Source organism: Myotis yumanensis, unplaced genomic scaffold (assembly GCF_028538775.1).
Source record: "Myotis yumanensis isolate MYYU_CA2020_CCGP unplaced genomic scaffold, mMyoYum1.0.hap1 SCAF_1, whole genome shotgun sequence".
Lineage (NCBI taxonomy): Eukaryota > Metazoa > Chordata > Mammalia > Chiroptera > Vespertilionidae > Myotis > Myotis yumanensis.
This window is the reverse complement of record NW_027223752.1, coordinates 43,657,207-43,678,743: the sequence shown is the minus strand read 5'-3', so window position 1 is coordinate 43,678,743 and position 21,537 is coordinate 43,657,207. Positions and strand designations below refer to the sequence as shown.

The 21,537-nt window shown below is 38.3% G+C and overlaps 1 protein-coding gene across 4 annotated transcripts in view; it reads left to right on the top strand.

The window, feature by feature from the left end:
- The window catches only part of PELI2 (pellino E3 ubiquitin protein ligase family member 2), a 176,291-nt gene that overhangs the window by 142,251 nt on the left and 12,503 nt on the right, over positions 1-21,537 (top strand). For 2 of the 4 annotated variants that reach the window (XM_070419198.1, XM_070419183.1), the window contains exons 3-4: positions 1,124-1,156; positions 14,580-14,681. In XM_070419198.1, coding sequence (XP_070275299.1) covers positions 1,124-1,156; positions 14,580-14,681 — 135 coding nt within the window. The remainder of the gene's footprint in view (positions 1-1,123; positions 1,157-14,579; positions 14,682-21,537) is intronic. The other 2 variants (XM_070419206.1, XM_070419191.1) reach the window with 1 other exon arrangement.

Genomic DNA, 21,537 nt, shown 5'->3' with positions numbered 1-21,537 from the left:
TCCTTGCACTGGGACACTAGTGTAGTCATAAAAAAATACTTGTACATAAATGTTTATAACAGCCTCATTTTCAATAGCCAAAAATAAGAACTAACCTGATGTCCATCAGCAAATGAATGGATGAACAAATTGTGGTTTACCCTTATAAGGGAATACTACTTAGCACTAAAAGTAATGGTTTATTGATACATGCAACAACATGGGTAAATCTCAAAGTAATGATAAGCAAAAGAAGCCAAACCAAAAAAATAATACAGTGTAAGATTTCATTTCTATGAAATGTTAGGAAATGCAATCTAGTCTATGGTGACAGAACAGAAATCATTGGCTGCCTAGGCATGAGGAAGTGGTTGGAAGGGAAGGATGAATTCATAGAGGTATGGTGAGGAAGCTTCTATGGGTTTATCTCCAATAGGAAAACATATCCTCAGGTGAGGATAAAATAAAAATTTTAAAAAAAATCTTAAGCTTCAGTCACAATAGAAATGCTCATTAAAAGCACAATGATGTGATTTTTCACATACCAGACAGTATGGACCGTAACACTTAATAATGCACTGTGAGTGTGGGGGAAACCCACTCTTGTACACATCTGGTGGGAACTTAAGTTGGTATAACTTCTATGAAAAGTTACAATAGCTTTCAATATTGAAAGTGCACATACCAAGTGATCTAGCAATTTTATTTCTAGGAATTTACCGTATAGATATATCCTCCCATATGCAAAATGAATACATGGATGTTCATTGCAGCATTGTTTGTAAAAATGGAAAAAAAAATCTTTTAATTGCATAAATTAAAAATGAGATTTATTGGATAAATAAGGCTATATCTATGCATCAAAAAGAATGAGACAGCACTAATAGCTAAGGATATAGACCATTCTGCAAGTTGTACTGTTAAGTGAAAAAATCAGGGAACAGAATGCCCTGTACAGTATGCTATCATTTCTTATGCATATTCGGTGCTAGTATAGACATAAATATTTCCTGCAAAGGTTCACATGAATCTAGTAATAGTGATGCTGTCTGATTCAGGTCTGGAATTGGAAGGAGCATACTACTCTGGAAACATTTGATAGTCTGTGTACATATAAACTAATTAAAATTATTCTTTGTCTTAGAAATCAGTCCAGAACCTGGAGGACCTTACAAAAGTAAGTATTAACTTATCTGATAAATATTATTAATGTTTTAGTAATAAAAAATTGCTAATATAACAGTAATTATTGTATGTTAGGCACTGTACTCTGGGTCCTTTACAAATATCATTTCAGTTTTTCCAATAAACCTTCAAGGTAGTTGGGGTACTGTACAGGTTAAGAAATAGATTCACAATATCACCCAAGGACACACAGATAATAAGGCCCTTTTAAGTTCAGTTGATTGAGGCTTGAGGAGTAACATCCAAAGATATATCCAAGCTTCTGTCCATAACATTTATGAATGGCATGTGTAGTGGCAGACCACACAAGTCAGTTACATGTAAGTTTCCTGTACTTCCAAGGAAAGACAGTTATTGTCTTACTTAAATTTTTTTATATTAGGATTGGAACTTGTATGATTCCAGCAGGCTCAACATCTTGAAAATACCAACTGCCAAGATAAATGTTGTCTTTAGAGAGTAAATATTTTCATGTTTCTATATAACTATGATGTGGCCTTCTTGAACTGGTTTTATTCCATAAAGAAAATGAGATTCTTTAGCAGATGGACAAATTTTAAATGTAGGCCAAACCTTAAAAATAAAAATCCAAGTAAAATGAGGGGAAAAAATTGAAAACATCCCCTCTTTTAAATGAGGGCTTTTGCTTCTAGCATTATAAATAATCAGTAGGGTTTTGTATTTTGTTTTATTTTGAGCAAGGGTAAATTTCAGTCTTTTTATTCTTCAGTACTCAAGGAATCACTTTGACAGCTGATAAACTAGCCTATATTAAAATAATGATATGGCAGGTCTTTGGGTATCTTAGTATGAAATCGATTTATGTCAAATTCAGTTTATAGCATCTGGAAGTTTGCCTGCTCATGGCAACAAATTAGGACTTGCATTTACTATTGACTCACTGTGACACATAGTTGAAGGAGGTTACCTATGTATTTTTTACCCAGTACTCTTTAGAAACAGCTATATCTTGTTTATCCAGTAAATGCATTATTAAAAAGAAATATGTAAATTAATTACTGAATAATGAATTTTACTTTTTCAACTTCATCATCTTGTAAAATGTCCTATTTTTATTTATAATTCTTATTTATTAGGGTTCATTGTTTCAATTAGCTTTGTTTCCTGTGAAAAGTAACTCGTATGTATGCAAATACTTATTCAGATTACAAGATGTTAGATGTTGTACCAGGCAGATGCACACGCATCCTTTAAAGCATTGTCCATGACCAATTAATTATCTCTCCCTAAAGTTTACCACCTCCTGTTCTTGTGTGTGACTGTAGCTAGGTTTCTCTCCCTCTTTCTTAGTCTTAAGGTATACAACAAAGAAATCTCACCATAGTTTTAATGTTCACTGGAATAATTGTCATTTTGCAAATATATTGCGTCTTCTTCATTTCTTCCCATGCCTCTTCTTATTCATATCTAGAACCATAAAATGTTCAAAAGCAAATGAACAGCTGTTTTGAAGAATGAATTTGTTGAAGGTCTATTTCTCTATCTCTTACCACGAGTGTGGTCCTCCACCCTTTTCCAGATGACCAAAGGGTGGTCCGTGTTGCAAGGTTAGATTAGACCCTTGGGTAGCCAGTAGTTCTGGTGTCTACTGTGTGCATTGAGATGGGTGAAATCCAGAGCACTGCCTTGAATTTCCAGGATGGCGCCTCTTCCTTATCCTTTCCTGCATTGTGGGACCTGCCACTGAGAGTCAGTGTGGGGAGGTGTCTCCAGGGCCTGCACTAAGGTATGCACTTAGAAATGGTCTGTCAATTTTGCTACACTTGAAATTGTCCCAGAGGCTCCTTACACTATCTTCATTTTTTGGATTCTTTTTTCTTTTTGCTGTTCTGAGTGGGTGTTTTTTGCTTTCTCATATTCTAAATTACTGATTTGATTCTCAGTGTTCTCTACTCTACTGTTAATTCCTTGTAAATTATTCTTCATTTCAGTTAGTGCATCCTCCACTTTTCACTGGTCCTTTTTTATGTCGTTGATGTTCTCACTAAGTTCCTTGAAGTTCTCAGTAAGTTCCATGAAGTTCTCATTAAGTTTCTTGAGCATCCTTAAAACCATTGTTTTGAACTCCGTATTTGGTAGCTTGCTTGCTTCCATTTCATTTAGTTGTTTTTCTGGAGATTTCTTCAATTTTTTCATTTGTCACATGTTTCTTTGACTCGTGATTTTATCTGCTTCTCTGTGTTTGGTTCTATGTATTAGGTATAGCTGCTATGTCTCCTGGATTTGGTAGAGTGGCCTTGTGTAGTAGGTATCCTATAGAGGCCCATGGCTCAGCCTCTCCAGTCACCTGAGCTGGGCACTTTCGGTATGTCCCTGTGTGGCTGTGTGCACTGTCCTGTTGTAGTTGAGCATTGATTTCTGTTGGCATCACTGAGAGGGATTGACCACCCCACACCAATTGGCTGTGCAGACCAGCTGTGACTACAGCAGAAGGGCTGCTGTGCAGGAGATTCCACTTTGGAGCAGGACTTGCTTCAGTGGGGCTTTGGTGCTCTCCAAATCTGCCCCTTGAGTGTGTTGCTTGTGGATGTGGTAAGGTTGTAATCTGGTGTGATCTGAAGCAGACCACTGGGTGCATTAGCTCTGGGGTCTCCAGGAAGGTGCAAAGTCAGCTAACTCCCTGTGCCCTTCCTGGGGCCACCCGGCATAAGGTACAGAGTGATCTGCAGATGGCTGCTACTTGTGTTGGACTTGGAAGTGCCCAGGAGAGGCCAACCTGTGAACCAGAATGCTACTTGTGCCGACCGTGGGGCCACTTATCGAGAGGTATGGGACACACTGAAGCCAACTGTTGCTTGTTTGAGAGATTTTAGGAAAGTCTGAGGCCTGAGTTAGACCATTCATATGGAAAAGCTACTGCAAACAGCTTGGGTGGGGCTGCAAATTGGATGGGGCGGAGTTTCAGGGAATCACCAGGTGGGGCAAACAGTATGGGCCAGATTGGTAAAGATTCAGATTTGGTGACTGCCTGTTGGTAATGTGGCAGGGAGGTGTCAGCAAAGGAACAGTGACCTCTGCTGGCACTTTTGTCTGGGAGAAGGCTGTCCCCTAGTTCTTGCTCTGTTGCCAGACAATTTAGTTCCTCCCATTTGTTGATGGATCCTTTCAAGCTGCTGCCCCAGCACTGAAGCTCAGAGGGAGTTAGTCCAAGTAAGTCCATCACTGGTCCTTTAAGAGGAACTGCCTGGGACTCCAGCAACTCTCCCTATCACTCAGCCACAATCCCTGCTGGTTTTTACAGCCCAAAGTTATGGGAACTTCTCTTTCCATTACTAGAACCCTGGGATGAGTGTTCTGGTATGGGGCTGGAACCCCTTGCTCCTCACAGGAGGCCTCCACGGCCAAGATAGCCTGCCCACATAAAATGCCACGTGTGGGTGTCAGACTAGCCTGTTTTATGCCTCTGCTCCTCTTACCAGTCTCAATGTGGCTTCTTTAATTCTGTAGTTTTAGGACTTCTGTTCAGCCAGATTTCAGGTGGTTCTGAATGATGGCTGTTCTGATTTAGCTGTAATTTTGATGTGGTTGTGGGAGGATGTGAGTACTGCATTTACCTATGCTCCCATCTTGACTGAAAGCCAACTTCAAGCATACCAACATTTGCATCATGGGGGTACCAGAAGGAGAAGAGAGGGAGCAAGAAATTGAAAACCTATTTGAAAAAATGACAGGGAACTTATCTTACCTGGTGAAAGAAATACACATATAAGTCCAGGAAGTGCAGAGAGTGCCAAACAAGATGAACCAAGATACATCATAATTAAAATGCCAAAGGTTAAAGACAAAGAGAGAATCTTAAAAGCAGCAAGAGAAAAGCAGTTAGTTACCTACAAGGGAGCACCCATACAACTGTCAGCTGATTTCTCAACAGAAACTTTGCAGGCCAGAAGGTAGTGACAAGAAATATTCAAAGTGATGAAAAGCAAAGACCTACAACCAAGATTACTCTTCCCAACAAAGCTATCATTTTTAATTGAAAGCCAGATAAAGAGCTTCACAGACAAGAAAAAGCTAAAGGAGTTCATCACTACCAAACCAATATTACGTGAAATGTTGAGGGGCCTTCTTGAAGAAAAAGGAGAAAAAAAAGATAAAAAATATGAACATAAAATAGCAATAAATACATATCTATGAACAATTGAATCTAAAAATCAAAATAAATGAATAAGGAATCTAATGAACAAAATAAACTAATGAATAAAATAGAACCAGAGGCATAGAAACATGGAACAGAGTACTTGACAAATCTCAGAGGGAAGGAAGTGGGGTGGGAAGAGATTAAAGAACTTAATATATGTATACATACATTACCCATGGACATAGACAATAGGGTGTTGAAGTCCTGGGGTGGGGTGGGATCTGGGTGGAAGAAGGGCAGTCGGGAGAGCAATGGGGGGACATCTGGAATACTCTCAATAATAAAGGTGTGTTTTTTAAAGAAATAGGTGTCATTTGGGTAACTAGTGCAGACAGGTAATTGGTAATGTAACATGTTTATGTATATAGACATGTGTCCCTGTGTGGGAAAACTGCACTTTACCCCTACTTCCAAAAGAGATGAGATGAAGTAACTGAAAGAGGAGATTGCACATTTAGGTTAGCTTAATAGGTTTTAAAAGTACAAAGACATAATCTATAAAAATTTGAATCTGAACCTCTCATTGTTCAGCACTTTGTGATGAACTGTAGGGATATAGAAGTAGCTGAAGCATTTTTGCCCTTAGACAGCAATGACTTTCCTGGACACAGTACCAGCACCTGTAAGATGGCAAAACTGAGGCTCAGGGGACTTAAGTAAGGTGCCGAGCCCTCAGCCAGTCATTGGTGGAGTGGGAGTTCAGCCTGACCTGTACTGTCAGTCATGCAGTATACTGCCTGCATTGAAGGTTGGTTTAAAAAGACAGGAGTTCCTGCCCTCAAAGGGCTTTCCATCCGATGTAATGGTGGGATTCCCGGCGACAGATGTCCGCCAGGCACATGATTGTGTTCTTGCCCAGCTTTTCAACTACAGTGCTCGCTGTGTCATGTTTCCTGAACTGCATCTGAGTCAGATCATCCCTGTGAACTGGTGCACCACCGACCAAGTTCACCCTCAGTGGAATAGGAGCGACTCCAAATTAAAAACAGGGTCTCCTCCAACGTTCTTGCCCTCTCTGTTATCCATGTGTGCTGAATTGCCTGCCTCCACCCTAGCCCCTGTCCAGCACTGTGTAAGTAGTAGGTTCTCTGCCAACATTTATCCAGTAAGTAGCTCAGGGAGCTGATCCCAGATGGGCATGGGAATGGCCCCGTGCCAAGTTCAAAGTCATTGCCTCTAACAAATAGTCTTATCACTTTTATTTATTTATTGCATATAAAACACCCTTGGTTTTGATGAAAACCACGTTTGCATTTTGTGACTTTCTAATCATAGTTATGATTTGGGTACTCATTTGAAATATGAACTATTGAAAAGATAGAATATTTGAAAGAATATGTTCATGCAAAAATAAATTATCAATTCCTTTAGCCATTTCCTCTCTTTAGAAATAGTACTCATACATATTTTATACATAAATTGACAAGGATGGCAGAGACCTCATCTTCCCTATCACAGTTTGAACCAGACTGATTGAGGATTTATTGCCTAATTATACTTGTCAGCCTGACATAAAAGTCATTAGTTCTGGAAAAACATGTTTGTCATACTGGGAGTATCTCTAATTAATGTAGTCAATATCTAATATATATTTTAAGCTAAACAGAGTAGTAATCTCCCAAGTGTATTTTACAGACTATGAGGAACTGATGGTAAACCCCTTTGGGTCATGAGGCAGTGCTCTCGGTACAGGTTTGTATTGGAGGAGAGACAGTCCCATGTTACATCCTATATCTTCTGCTCTGAATACAGTGAAATTAATGCTGTGGACATCGACTCCCTCTTTTGATAAAATGTAAAGATAATAACTAAAATCTCAGAGAGGGTATGTAATTTGACTACAGTTGGTGAGTGACTCAACTAGGATTCAAACCTGGGGCCTGGTGTGTTCTTTTTTCAACATCAGCTGCACTAACCAAGTTGATCTCTGCAGTGTCCACATGTGGTCTTACTCTGTCTTCCTTGAGTACATATAAACCCGGAGCTCAGCAGGACAAACCAGGTGGTCATATGGAGACAACCATCCGGCACGAATGTTTTCTTTTGCCCGATGTTCAGTCATGTTCTGGGTTATCAGTAGATAATGCAGTGAAGCAGTGCACTGCCAGTGACCTCCTGGGGCAGCTGTCATGTGACCATATATGCTGATAGCCTCCAGTACAACCCCCCACCACTGCTCAGACCACAGTGTACACAGTGCTGCATAGTAAAATCATTCAGCAGTTATTACTGCACAGTTCACCGCAAACTCATTCATTTGCTCACAAATGTGCACATTTCTGCCATCAACATAAACATCAGAAGTTGTCTTTGAATGGAAAAGGTTCGATTCATTGGCCTCATTCAGTCCTGCCTCAAACAGATTCCATTATTATGCTTTCCCACACCGATTAAAATGTTGTTTCTGTAGCAGTGCACCCTGTCATTGAATGCTTGTACTTAGGAACCAGAATGGCTGTGAGAGGCCAGTGTAGTTATTTTCCATTTTATCAGATCCTTTCTGCAGCAATAGTTTTGCACTTATTTATTTAAATTGTATACTGGGCTGAAATAAATTAACAGTTAAAGTGGCTGAAATTAAACCTGCCTAAAACATGCAGAATAATTGGCCAGGGAGCCGGTACTTACTCTACCATGCCTTACTTAAGAGGGCAAGTTGTGGGCATCATTTCGAAGGTTATTGGGAACACAAGCTCATATTACATTCCTTGGTGGAACTCCAAAGACACAGAGGTCACTGGCTCCCCCCAGGAGAGTGTACAGGACACTTCCTAGCTCTTTCCCAGCAGGTAGGCTATCAGAACAACTCCGACTTCTTTCTGAGGGGTTCTGTTGGGCACCAACGGATGGGGTGCAGTGAATAGCATCAGGCATGTGATGCAGAGCTCTTCAGAGCAGCTCTGTGAAAACTTGAGATTCATCTAGAAAAGGTCCTTCAACGCATAAGCCTCACCAAGGCCCTCTCTTTTGAGAGAGAAAAACAACACTAATTATATGTACTCATGGAGGAAAGAAAGTATGCAGGTTGCTGCTGTTTCCTTTTGAGAGAGAAAAACAACACTAATTATATGTACTCATGGAGGAAAGAAAGTATGCAGGTTGCTGCTGTTTCCAAAATTGTATTCGTTTGATTTAGTCAGGTGCTATGTAACCCAGGAACAGTGGTTACATAGCAGTCAGCATCCAGGACGTCAAGACAAGAGGGGTTGGTCAGTCCCTGAGTCATTTGGTTCTAAGACACAGTAACAGAAAACTAGATGTGGATTTGAAGAAAAAGAATTTCATTTGAAATTCAGATTCTCTCTCTCTCTCTCTCTCTCTCTCTCTCTCTCTCTCTCTCTCTCTCTCACACACACACACACACACACACACACACACGCTGAGTCTAGGTTAGTAAGGAATGCCCCATTTGTATACCTAATATAGGTGGTTTGCAAGTTTGGCTTCATAACTTCTGACATAACTAGTTATTTTCTTCTCCTGTTTTCCTAGTATCTCTTCTATTCCTGCTCCAAATATATAAGGACTAAAAATTGTCCATATGACATACTTCTGCTTCCTCTGAAAATTCTTTGAATGCTCTCCAGATTCCTTTTATATATTGATCTATAAATATTCATTTTATAATATAACTCCTAATATAAAATTTTCCTCACATCTCAGACATCCAACAACTGAAGATTATCCCACAGATGACGCCTTACTGTGTTCAGGAGCACATAAAACTTCCTTTAGGAACACAGCCCCTCTCTTTGTAAAATCACTCTGCTCCCCGTACCTGTCCCATGCCCTTGGGCATGGGGAAGGTGAGCACACAGATTACCATAATGACTTATCATAAATACTAACAAATCAGAAAATGCCCTGGCACCAGTAGGCCTTGAGAACTGATTGGTTCGGTGGTCTTCTGTTGTGTAGCTAACTATTGCAAAACTTAGTTGTTTAGAAAAAAACATTTAATTTTGTTGATAATTTTTGCGAGGGTCGGGAATTTTGAAGGGCACACATGGGCAGTTTGTCTCTGATGCACATGGCAAATGCCTGGGCAGCTGAAACTGAAGGATTCGTGTCCACGGTGGCTCCTCCTCTCCCATGTCATTTCAGTCTCCAGGGACTCACCTCCTGGCCTGGGTGTCTTATGCGATGGCTCAGGACTCCAAGAGCAAGTGTTCAGGGTAGCAAGGGGGAGATTCGAGGCTTCTTCTGTCCTAGCCTCAAAGTTCCAGATGTCACTTATGCTGCGTTCTGTTGGTCAGCAAGTTACTAAGGGCAGCCCAGATTCAAGGGAAGATGAATTAGATTACACGTAATCTCCAAAGCAGGAAGATGTGGGCTGTCAAGGAGCTGATTGTAAAACTCCTTTGGGGAATAAATCAGTTTTGTAATTACTGGTTGCCCAACAACTACTTTGTATTTGAGGAGAAAAGTGACATGTTGCATATGGTTTTTTCTATTTTGTATTTGACTTTTGCTTAATGTAGTACAATTGGTGACCCTGGCTTTGACTCGCCATTAGTTTAAGTATGGTAATAATGCTAATTGTATATGGACAGCAGTGGCGAGAGAGGGCTCTGAGATGACAAGAAGCGTTTAAGTCAGAGTGATTGGGAATGTAGTTGTACTTTTGACTGAAATAGGAAACCCAGGAGGAGCAAAAACATTTGGGCCCAACAATGTAATGATACTTTCTACTGCAGGTAACAAAATACCCAACCAAAGGCAACCTAAAACCCTAATTTTTCTCATAGAAGTCTGGGCAGATAGTTTTAGATTTGGTTCAACTCAAAGATGTCCAGCCCCAGACTGCCTTTCTGAGCATCTTTGACCTTCTTCTCTTGTTGCAAGATAGCCACCTCAGCTTCAAACATCACATTAATTTTTTTTATTGACAGAGAAAGGAGAGGATCTCTCTTGATGTCTCCTGTCCCTAAGAGCTCCACACTGGTCATGATTGGGTCACATCCCATGTGCTGGCTTCAGAGGAGCCTGGGAGAGCTGGTCATGGCATGCTTTGGCTTTTTAATTAATGGGAAGCCAGCTCTGCTAATAGGGAGAAAGGCATTAGGTAGGAAACCAGCATCTGCCTCAGTGATGAATTCTTTTCTCTCCCTAGGCTCACTTAGCAGCCTTACAGAGCTTGAACTAAATGGGCTAAATTATAACTATGATAAATTAGTGTTTTTTAGAAACCAGTTTCTCAGTGGGCTTTTTCTATTTTTGTGATTGAGAGCTAACCCACTGCTTCTTAACAAATAAAAGATTTGATTATGTCCCTTACACTTTTAAAATATAAATGAAAGCTCTTTGGCTGCCATGAGGACATATATCCATCCCATTAAGGCATCGTGCAGGATTGCCTTTCTGGTATCATTACACATTATACATCTTCCTAAGTGCCTTATGTGTGTGTGAGTTTGTAAGAGGAAGAGAATTCCGTAGACATTATGAACCTTGTTTGTTTCAGAATCGAGTCTCAGAACCAGGACAACCAATTCTCTGTTCCCCTGAATGGCAGAGGATGACTGAGCCAGGCCCGTGGCACAAGCAGAGTAAAACTCAGAAAGCATAGATCTTGGCTAGAGAAAGGAAGTGTCTTGGCTAAGAATGGGCATAGTGTGGGCATCTGGAATTGCAGAGTAGTGCTTAAATTCCTAAGCTGGGTAAAGTTGGAATCCTTTATTTTGTGGATCTGTAATTGTAATGGTCTATGCTGTAATTTTCCAATGGTGATATTTTTCACTGGATAAAATTCACATGTAATAAATTGGGGCTGAGAGTGTCGCTAATGGTACCTTTGCTAGAACAGTAGGAGGAGGAGGGGAAGACCCGAGGAAAGAAGCCCTGACTCTCATTTGCATCTGGAGCAGTGTATGCTTTCATCTGGCATCCATTGAATGCCTACATGCCCATAGTGCTGGGCGTAGAAGAAAAGACCAGACCAGGGCTGCCTCTGAGGCACTGGCAGCAACCCTGCCTTCTCATCACTGTAGAAAGTGAATGTGGGAAATCACCAGTGTCTACAGCAAGCTGGTTGAGCTGGTTTTCCTTATAAAGTGTTTAATTTCCAAATTTGAGTTGGTATAGTAAAATCACATTATGTTACAGTAATTGTGTTTGAACTAAATTATGGTGAGTGCCAAGAGAAGGCCTTAGCCACTCTGATATTTCAGAAATAGATTTCAAAGCAACTTTGTGCCTTAGGGGGAATTTCATTCCCATAATACCTGAAAAGATTGACTCAAGTCAGTGAATCTGTCATTTACTAAAAGGTGTATTTCTAAAAGTCCTGTTTTAAACGTTAAAGGTATTATTGAAAATTTGATACCTCTAACCAAAATAAAAAAGCTAATGCCTTACATACTTCCAGAAAGTAAGCAAAAACGGATGTCAAGCTTATACTCTTCCCCGTAGCTTCCCCTAACCACACAGATCTGGCCCCACTCTAGACTTTAATATGCAACCAAGATTATATGAGCCCTAATTCATGTCATCAGAGGAATCGGGCACCTCTCCCAGTGGTGGCCTTAGGTGTCCTGGTTTTGACTGCCACTTTTTGCTCCAAATCTTAATCCTGGCTTGAATCCCAGGCTTCTAGGGCCCGCGCATTGCCATGCCTCTCTCCGCTGTGGGTACAGCCTGTTCGGGCCCCAGGGCACTGGCATTCAGGTCTCTTTTACAGCAAGCCTCCTCTCCTGGCTCAGCACTAACAGGGAAATCACTGCAGAGTGAGTGAGAGGTGGCTGGCACCCCTCGCTCCTCTGTCATCCCTGCTACAGGGCACTGCATTGCTTGCTGGCTGGGGCCACCCACCACCTTCCGGGACTTGCTTCTCCCTGCAGAATCTCTTTTCCCACTTCCTAGTCTTCCCCACATCCAGAGGCTTCCAGAATGTAACCCTGAGCTGGGACTTCCTTAATCACAAAGTCTCAGAAAAGTGTTTTTCTAACCCCAAATCACCCACCTTTCCTAACCCTGGTGATTCAGGTTTAGCCATATTAAAAAAAAAAAAAAACAAAAAACAAAAACTGGCAGAAGTTTGAAATTATAAACTTTCTTTAGTGGGCTCAATATTCAGGGTATCCTGGGTCAGGCATTCAAGACCTCAGAGTCCCTGAGCTTTCTTCCCTGTTTGGGGTTGGCCAGCAGGGGTTCACCTACATCTCTGAGTTTCTCTTTGCTATGGGCATTTCCCAGGTATGGCTCCACTTCCTATAAATAGACTTTTTAATATGTTTCATAGGCATATAATAGTTCAAATCAGAAGAATAATTTTAGAATGAAACACCTTAGAAGAATTGGGTCAATAACAACTTAGAGTCTATAAAAGGGCTATTTCTGGTGCCTGCCAGAGTGGCAGTGGGCGGCGGAGGGGCGGGGGGGGGTTGGGGGTCTCCAGGCTGTGTGAGGTCATGAGGTGAGTACAGCAAGTCTACTTGGGGCACCAGTGTCCCAAAAAATTTGGAAGACCTGTTTAAATGTTAAAACTACAAGCATGCTATAGGGTAGAGTACAAAGTTTATAATAATTTTAAGGTAGGAAGTTTTACCCATGAAGAGTTTCACTTCAGGGCTGCTGTCCCAGACGGCTCCAGGGGGTCAGTTAAGGCATCTATGATAGAAGTTTGAGAAACACTGTGCTTAAGAAAGTACAAAAATGTGTAACTGTAAGAGGTGTTATGCTATGGCATTGGTTACTTCTTTTTCTGCAGATAATTGGCAAACTACAGACATTCTTGTTTTATGTAGCATGTGTGCCAAGAAAGTTATGTTTGAGTTGATTCATTTGTAAATTGAATACTTGTAAATGCAGTAACACTTTTTTAAAAATCCTAAAATAAGTTATTGTATACATACTCCCTGGTTATTAGTTTTGTAAGTTTGAGTTTAATAAAGTTATTTTTCTTAAAATGGATTTTTGTCACTTAACTATAAAGATAAACATCAACTCATCTTAAATTGGAAATAGTGCTATATTAATTTGACTTTCAAAAAATGTCATTTTATCAATACCGTTGAATTTATCTGATTCATACCAATAAAAATTTAAGATTATATTTGTTGCTGAAGTGGAGTAGTATAAGTAGTATTTTTTAGGTTCCTGCTCATATAAAATATTTTTATTTTTATTTTTAATGCTTAATATTATCTTAATGAAGCACATACAACAGAACATCAGTTTGGTCATGCAGTTTCTCAGGGCAGCTGATTAAATAAGCATGAGATGAACCAGGCTAACTTCTAACTTGATTTGGAATCTCATACTATTTATTACTCTAAGCAATTTTGTGAGCCAAATATAAATGTTCAGACATTTTCAGTAGCACGCTGTATATGTCCAGCTACTTCCAAATGCTTTCTTGATCTTCAGACAGTATCATCTTCAGTAAGTGTCTAATAGGTAGGCTTATTAAAGTTTTATTGTACTTAATGTAAAGGAGTGGAGATGAAGATAAAGTAGAATGGATAAAATGTCATTGGAGTAATTTGAAGTACAATTTAAGTAAACTTTGTTGTTAATTTGGAAATTTAAAAGTATGTGACCACAACTTAAGATGTATTCAAATATATCATTATGGAGGAAATAAGAACAATATTGTATTATTGGTTTCTAGATTTTTTGAATAAGACTATTAACTTTAGTCTAAAAATATAAAGATAAAGCCAACTTAGCTACCCTATTTATTAATTCAATAACTATCTGAGTTAAGCAACTGCTTTATAGAAGATTTAAATAAGATGTAGAACAGTATAAATATGATTGTCAGCTAGACAAGTACATTATAGAAATTCTTACAGAGCATTAATTTTTTCAGTGAATCTTTTAATATGATTATAATCTCTATTACACAGGAAAATACTATAAAAATATTATTGACTTACCTATGTAGTGTGAAAAAAGTTTTAAAATTTTAAATCAATCATATTAGTCTAAAATTTTATCACTGAGTTAAAGTAACAGAAAGTAGATGTTGTCTGGACTATGATTAAATCAAGACTTGCAAACTAGTAAGTTAGCTTTGAATTGAAATAACTAAAATATTTTTCATATTAAGATAGAATATTGGGTAACACCAGAAGTTTGACTATTGAGTGCTCTGAATCAGGGCACAGCACAGGGACAGGCTCTGAGTGTTAGGAAAATGCTGACTTGCGTTGGGTTTTGCTGGTAGAATGATGTCTCTACTACAAACGGAATTGTGAGTAAGTTGTTGAAATGAAATTTTAACGAATTTTTATTTTTTCTATTTCATTATTAGGCCATCAGCTGCAAAGGTCAACACAGTATATCATACACTCTGTCAAGGAATCAGACTGTGGTGGTCGAATATACACACGATAAAGATACGGATATGTTTCAGGTAACATATTTCTTTATAGTGGAAATTTTAGGACATTATTCCTTCAGTTCTATATTTTGATATGTGATCAGACCTTCTAGCACATTAGCTTTTAGTGATACCCAAGGGGAAAGAGGTGAGGATTATTCCTATTTGGTTTTTGAGAGACTAAGAAAACTTAATTCTAAAACTGCAGGAGGAAGTATAAAGGCTACATTCTCAAATCTCAATGTAATAAAAATAGACTTTAATAAGAATCAAATTTTTATAGCCAGCTACTTTTAAAAGTCATCATGTTTAAAATACTTCCTAAATAACACTTGAATGAAAGGTGACATCAAAAATACAATTTTAGGCCTTTTTAAAAAACAACTGGGAACATTGTATAGCAAAACTCATTTGATATGACTGACAGCATACTCAAAAGAAATGTAAAAACTTAAGTGCTTTTATTATTTGGAAGGGAGGAAGCAAGGGAGGGAAGAAGAGAAACAGAGAGGATCGAAGGGCCAGGGAAGTGAACATTTATCTCAAAAAGTTTTGTTTAAAAAAATGACACTAAGAAAGTAGAGGTTCAGGAATAGTTCTAGTGATATATATTAGAATATCCAGAAATACATCAAAAGAAAGTAGGAGGAAGGAAGTAATAAAGGCGAAAAAAATTATCATTAGTTTAAAAAGAGAATTACTATATCTAAGATTTGGTACTTTAAAACAACAGAAAATTAAAATCAAGGCTAATTTAAAAAAACAAATAAAGCAAACACAAATTGGAAACCATGAGGCTTTGCATTTATATGTGGAGAGTTAAATTATTAAATGATGTTGAAACAAATGTCAAAAAAAAGTATCATAGATACATCAAAAAGGATTAAAATAACTCTTGCAAATAAGAAAATATGCTCAATTTATCAGACTGGCAAAAATCCAAAAGGTTTTGTCAAAGATGTGGGAGGCAGGCTTCTACATGCTATAAATTGGTATGATCTCTATGGGATGGTGATTTGGAAATACCTATGAAAAATACAAAATATTTACACTCTTAGACTCAGCTCTTTTTCTAAAGCTCTTTTCTTCCTAGAGATTTACCTCAGAGATACCCCTGCGTACTTACAAAATGATGTTTTTATCAAGTTTCTGCTTGACGCATGGTTTACTAACAAAAGATTACAAACAACCTAAATATACTTTAGTAGGGGACCAGTTCCGTGAATTTGGGGATATAGTCGGGGCCTCCAAGACTATAAAACAGAATAAGCAGTCACAGAGGGGTTTCATTATTTGAATGCCAGGTACAAATGTGTCAGCATATGCTGGCTGACTATAAGCCCTGGAAACCTCCAAGATTAAACATGGGTGTCGATGAAGGAATCAAGGATAATTCTTTGAGTTCCAAACATATTTAAAGAATTAAATATTAATACTATTAAATATATTTTTATTGTGTCATTGATAGCATTATATTCAGTTAAGATTAATGTTGAATGTTAGTAAAGTAAATAATATTAAATACATTAAATTGTAAATAGCATATTAATCATTAAATATTAAATAAGTATTATTAAATGTTTAAATAATGGTTATATGCAATAAGTAAAGTAGTTGCCTTTGGGGAAGAGGGAAAGGCAGGTGATATACAGGAAGGTATTTCATACTTTTTTATTTCTTGAACCATGTTAATGTGTTAGCTATTTTATAAAATGACTAAACAATTATGGATAGATAGAGCCATCATCATAGTCATAGTCATAGGTATAGACATAGTTATTTAAGTGCTAGTTTGAACTCAAAAGTAAGATTTATCAAATTCAGACAAAATATTAAGTGGTTTTACTCTTCATGCCATTTTATTTGATAATATTCCCAATATTTTTTCTCATTCTACTAAATATCTTAGTAGTTTTAGATGGTAACATTAGCATCTATATAGTTGAGGAAAATGTTTAAGAATAACACTATTTTTTCAATAGTTACTTCTTAAAAGGTGTGAGTGTGTTTATTTCACAGTGCTCAAGCTCACTGTCATAATCCTCCATTCACAGTTTCATTTCATGAGTGCCTACTGTGAGTCAGAAACTCACCTAGTTCCTGAACATTGACCACTATGGCTACCTCTCATGGAGCCTACATTCTAGAGGAGGCAAATAGACCACAAACAAGCAGGCATTCAGGCAGAAGGCCAAGGCCTCAGGGTAGGAGCAGAGTGAAGGAGGAGGGAAATGACCTGAGATGACCTTGGAAAGGTAGCAGAGGCGGGGAGAGGTAGGGCCTTTAGGCCAAGTAAAGAACTTGGGTTTTATTCTAGGAGTTTGGGAGAAGCTATTGGAGGATTTTAAGTAAGAGAGAGTTATAATCTGATTTATGATTTTAAAAGATAGCTCCAGCTTCTTTCTGTAGAGGAGAATGTAGGAGGCCAGTGTGAAACCGGAAAACCAGTTTGGAAGCTAAGGTAATGCAATCCAAGAGCTGGTGGTAATTGGAACAAAGGTGAGGAAAAATGTGTTTTGGAGGTAATGTGGACAGGATTTCAACAAGATTAAACATGGGTGTCGATGAAGGAATCAAGGATAATTCTTGGTTATTGATTTTTAGCTTGAGCAAATTAGATGCCAATCATTGACATAGGGAATCCAAGGTCTAAGGGGGACCTAGGTTCTGTTTGGAACATGTTACATTTGATATGCTTATTAGACATCCAAGTGTGTGCACTGGGTGTGCTAGTCTGAAGCTCGGGGGAGAGATCAGGGCTTTGCAGCTAATAGCTGGGATTTGATTAGATTACCCAGGGAGAGAACAAAAAGAGAAGGAAAGGGAGCTATTTACCAACTAGCCTAGAGGGGTTTCATTATTTGAATGCCAGGTACAAATGTGTCAGCATATGCTGGCTGACTATAAGCCCTGGAAACCCCCACAAGAGCCTTGGGAGAGAAGCTCAGTTGCAGTGGGTTGAGGAGAGATGTTAAGGGAATGAGTAAAGAAATGGAAGCAGTAACTAGTGAGGGGTTTTTCAAGAAGTATTGCTGTTAAATGAATCAGAAATGAGGTAATAGTTTGAGGGTTGCCTGCAGGCAAAGGAAAGTGTTTTTTAAAGACGAGAGACAAGAACAGTGCTACTCAAACTCCTGGGCAGAGCAGCAAAAAGTCTGTTAACAGTAACTGGCACCTCGTTTCTCGAACTTAATTTGTTCCTGAAGGCTGTTTGAGAAGCGATGTGTTTGAAAACTGAATCATTTTTTCCCATTAGAAATTATGTAAATTGAATTAATCTCTTCCAGACCCCCAAATGATTCAGTTTTAATGTTTCTTGTATACACTACATGTCTAATTTACTGTTTAATTTATAAACACTTCTTAAATTTATCAAACTACCCACTACTAGCTTTAAACATATTTTTCATGTATCACTGCCTCAGAAATGCTACCACCAGCTAACTGCTTTTCCTTGATCCAGTCAACAGCAGTTTTTCTACCTATTCAATTGCCTGTGGTTGTTGTTTCATGAGCATTTTCACATCCTTAGCAACATTAGCACTCTTGATGGCCTCTTTATGTTTTAATTGGGCTAATAGTATATTTTGTATATGGGCCAGCAACAAAAGCATTCTCTCCTTTGTTTGTTGCCTGAGAGATGCTTTTTATCATGCTGAGGTATCTGCATGAAAGGGTTGTCAGGTGGAAAACTGAAGGTTTTGGTCAACCAAGACATTTTTTTATGAAAAACTTGGTCAAGAACCGAATTGTTCAAGATGGGAGCTGTTTGAGAACCGAGGGTAACACAGAGTGAGATGAGTAGGCAATTGGAAGCTGTTAAGCAGTTTGGTATTCCTGAAGCATCGGAATGGGTGATCATTTTTCCAATACTCATGTTATTGTATTTTTATAAGGTATCAGTGGCAAGTTGAAATTTACAAAACAAAAAAACTCATTCTTTCCTCCAAGGAGGCACAGATTGAGAAGCTCCAGGGTGTGTTTGATAGCTGGCATGATCCAGTCTCCAGAGAGAAATTGATGATGCAAGAGAGAGGGGTGGCAGGAGCAAATATTGGGAGCAAAATCCTTAGGAGGCGGAGAACATTGGGATCTCATGCATCCCTGGAGAGATGGGTCCTGAATAGCAGCGGCAATATGTCATTCTTGTTTTAAGAGGGAAGCCAGATAATGTTACAGGTGCAGGGACGTGGGAAGGGTTGGTCTGGGAAATGTGAGGGAGGCCCTTTCAGATGCTCCCGTACTATCTTACCTGTACTGACTTCGACTGACAATCAAGCAAACCCAAACTCTTCTAGGTATATTAAAATGTAAAGTGCTGAACGATGCTGTGTCTGTATCAGTAGTAAGGATTAAAGTTCTCCATGTGGCTACTGTATGAATATCAGCACTATATGAATATCTTGGCTTGTCTACATGAAATAATGTAAAGTTGATCCAGTAAACAAAAGAAAGAACAGGACCTAGTTTTTCCACAGTGGGTGAGTTTTCAGTAGGAAAGTGGCTCAATTTTTTTCCTGGCAAAAGCCCCCTGAAGTTTGTGTTCTACGGTATATATAATAATAAAAGCATAATATGCTAATTAGACCAGATGTACTTCTGGACGAAGTCGGGGCTGCAAGGGAAGCCCGGGTCCCAGGTGCCAGAAGGAAGGAAGACCTACCCTTGCACCAATTTCGTGCATCAGGCCTCTAGTAAGATTATACTCGCGCTCTGCAGGTTAGTTTTAAGTGGAAGCGAATTGATAAACAAATCTTATATGACCAGTCAGATAAGTATCATGACTTGAAATAATTGATCCTAGCAGTATGTTCCAGCTGGAATAAAATGTCATGTATTACAGTCAATTTCAGTTAATTCATCAAGACATTAATTTAATACCTTGGGATGAGATCAGAATGGCCTTTCTTGAAGAGAATAATCGCTGTAGACAAGGAGCAGTTGTGTGACATTCTACTAGAGCGTGGTTTTAGCTTTGAACTTATAACAACTTAAAAAGGCATGGAGGTGACAAATAAGGTCAGAGACTGTGTTGTTATGAGAACTCTGGTTTTGTGTGGTGACCAGGCAATTTTAGAACTTTTCACATTTTCTAAGCTTCATTGGAATAGAGGTTCAGGATGGGTTTGTTTCTGAGTTTGGAGTAGCCTTTATTTTCTCCTTTATGCTTTCCAATATTTGTGAAATATTTTGCATAAGTATTTTTTACTTCTTTAATTGAATAAAAGTCTTTTAAAGTGAAATAAGTCAGACACAGAAAGACAAAAACTATATAATATCACTTATATGTATAATCTTTAAAAAAAATAAAAATCATAGAAACAGTCTAGAATGGTAGTTTCCAGGGGCTGAGGGTGGGGGAGGGGGTTTGGTAGAGATGTTGGTCAAACAGTATAAACTTCCAGATGTAAGATGAATAAGTTCTGAGGATTTAATATACCACATGGTGATTATAGTTAATAATGCTGATTATATGCTTGAAAGTAGCTAAGAAAATAGACTTAAAAGGGACTTTAAAAAAATTAGAGTGGTCTGAATCAGAACTTCTGAGTTACACGCCCAGCTTTTAAATGAATCTAGCAGAGAGGAGAGTCTGCCACTTCAGAAAGATGAATTGTATGATGATATGATTTTGTAATACCTCTAATTTACATTTTATGTTGCATTTTTAAACAAGTTACAGGTTTTCTAAACTTGAAATGCATACATTCAGGCAATATGTATCTAGTTAAGTTGATGAATTTCCGTGAGCCCAGTGGTTTAGTTTATTCCAGGCACATTTCATTAGGACAAAAAATTAAGGTTTGTAAAAAATATATATATATAGGAGAAAAGAGATGTCTATTGTTGGTTGGTTTGCGATAGTCTATGCATGTGAATATATATGTGAGACTTACAAAAGAAATTTAGTATTGTTCCAGGAAGCAAGCAAAGCTAAATTATGCAATATATATTAATACCTCCCCTTTTATGCATTTGGATAAAAAGTGTATTACATTGCTTATATTTTAGGTAGAATTTTGAGATCCAGATAAAGATTCCTGGGAAATTGCCTTTTGCGGATCTTACATGTACACATCTGTGTTCCTCCCGTTGGCAGCTTCTGAATCAAAGTCACTATTGTTAGGACATTAATATGTTTAGCAATAAATTATTCACTTACATATAAGTGATTTTAAGTTAAGAAGTCTCTTTGGCATATATATCATCACCGTTTTCCAGTGGAGATCCATAGAAAATCATTACATAAACATTTTACTATTTTGTCTTGAGATTTCCTTATTTGCAAACAAATACTTCTGTTCACAGGACAGAAAAATTCCTGTCTTATTTGGATTTATTGAATATGAAAAGCTTTATTAGAACTGTAAGATCTGGCCAATGAAATATATGCTTTTTGGCAGCATTTAAACTTAACCAAGGAAAGAAAGCCAATATAATATTATTGGCAACTTTTTAGACTTTCCCAAGAGAATTTTTTTAAAATCCCGAATTGAAATATTAAGACCAGCTTTTTAAATCTTTCATTTGACTGCATCCAAACTTCGGCTGACTTGAATAGCCCTTTACATCCTCCTTACACTGAGAAATGGTAACAGGTTGTTGTTGTTTTTTTGTGTTTTTTTTTAAATATATTTTATTGATTTTTTTACAGAGAGGAAGGGAGAGGGATAGAGAGTTAGAAACATCGATCAGCTGCCTTCTGCATACCCCCTACTGGGGATGTGCCCGCAACCAAGGTACATGCCCTTGACCAGAATCGATCCTGGGACCCTTGAGTCCACAGGCCGATGCTCTATCCACTGAGCTAAACCGGTTAGGGCAATAACAGGTTTTTGATCTTAGGTCTGGGTTAGGGCTCTTCTTTTCCCTTAAATTCTGACCTTCA